At 55.2% G+C, this 406-nt stretch overlaps 1 protein-coding gene across 1 annotated transcript; it reads right to left on the minus strand.

Moving 5' to 3' along the window:
- Positions 1-387, minus strand: TM35_000591000 (dispersed gene family protein 1 (DGF-1); the record flags this gene model as incomplete). The annotated part of the gene is made up of 1 exon (XM_029030904.1): positions 1-387. A coding segment is annotated over one exon (387 nt), but the record flags the coding sequence as incomplete, so codon positions are not given.
- Between the last annotated feature and the right edge of the window lie 19 nt (positions 388-406).

Here is a 406-nt window from a genome sequence, read left to right on the forward strand (position 1 = left end):
AGACAATTCTAGCGTAAGAAAGGAGAGCACCTTGAGCCCAGCGCGAAACTCACTCGAGACAAACTGCATCACACTCCCACCATTCACCACAACACTGTCAGACTGAATTCCGCCAGCGCCAACGTTATCCGTCGCAACCTTCCATGAGCTGTTCTGTACCGAGAACACTGAGCCACCGAGAACCCCCAAATCGGAAGAAACAAAGTTGATCCCATAGGCCGGCGAGTTCACCGCGCAGTTGTCCATGTAGAAGGCGCTCGACTGCTTCACGTAGAGGCCGTGCTCCACGAGGATAGGAGCGCATGTGGTCCCTCCCGAACACGTCATTTTCGTACGCGTCACAACAAACTGCGTTGACAGAAGCTGCACGCCGTCGAGCACGAGCACGGGACCATACTTGGCACTC

Source organism: Trypanosoma theileri (genome assembly GCF_002087225.1).
Source record: "Trypanosoma theileri isolate Edinburgh chromosome Unknown TM35_Tth_59_V1, whole genome shotgun sequence".
NCBI lineage: Eukaryota > Euglenozoa > Kinetoplastea > Trypanosomatida > Trypanosomatidae > Trypanosoma > Trypanosoma theileri.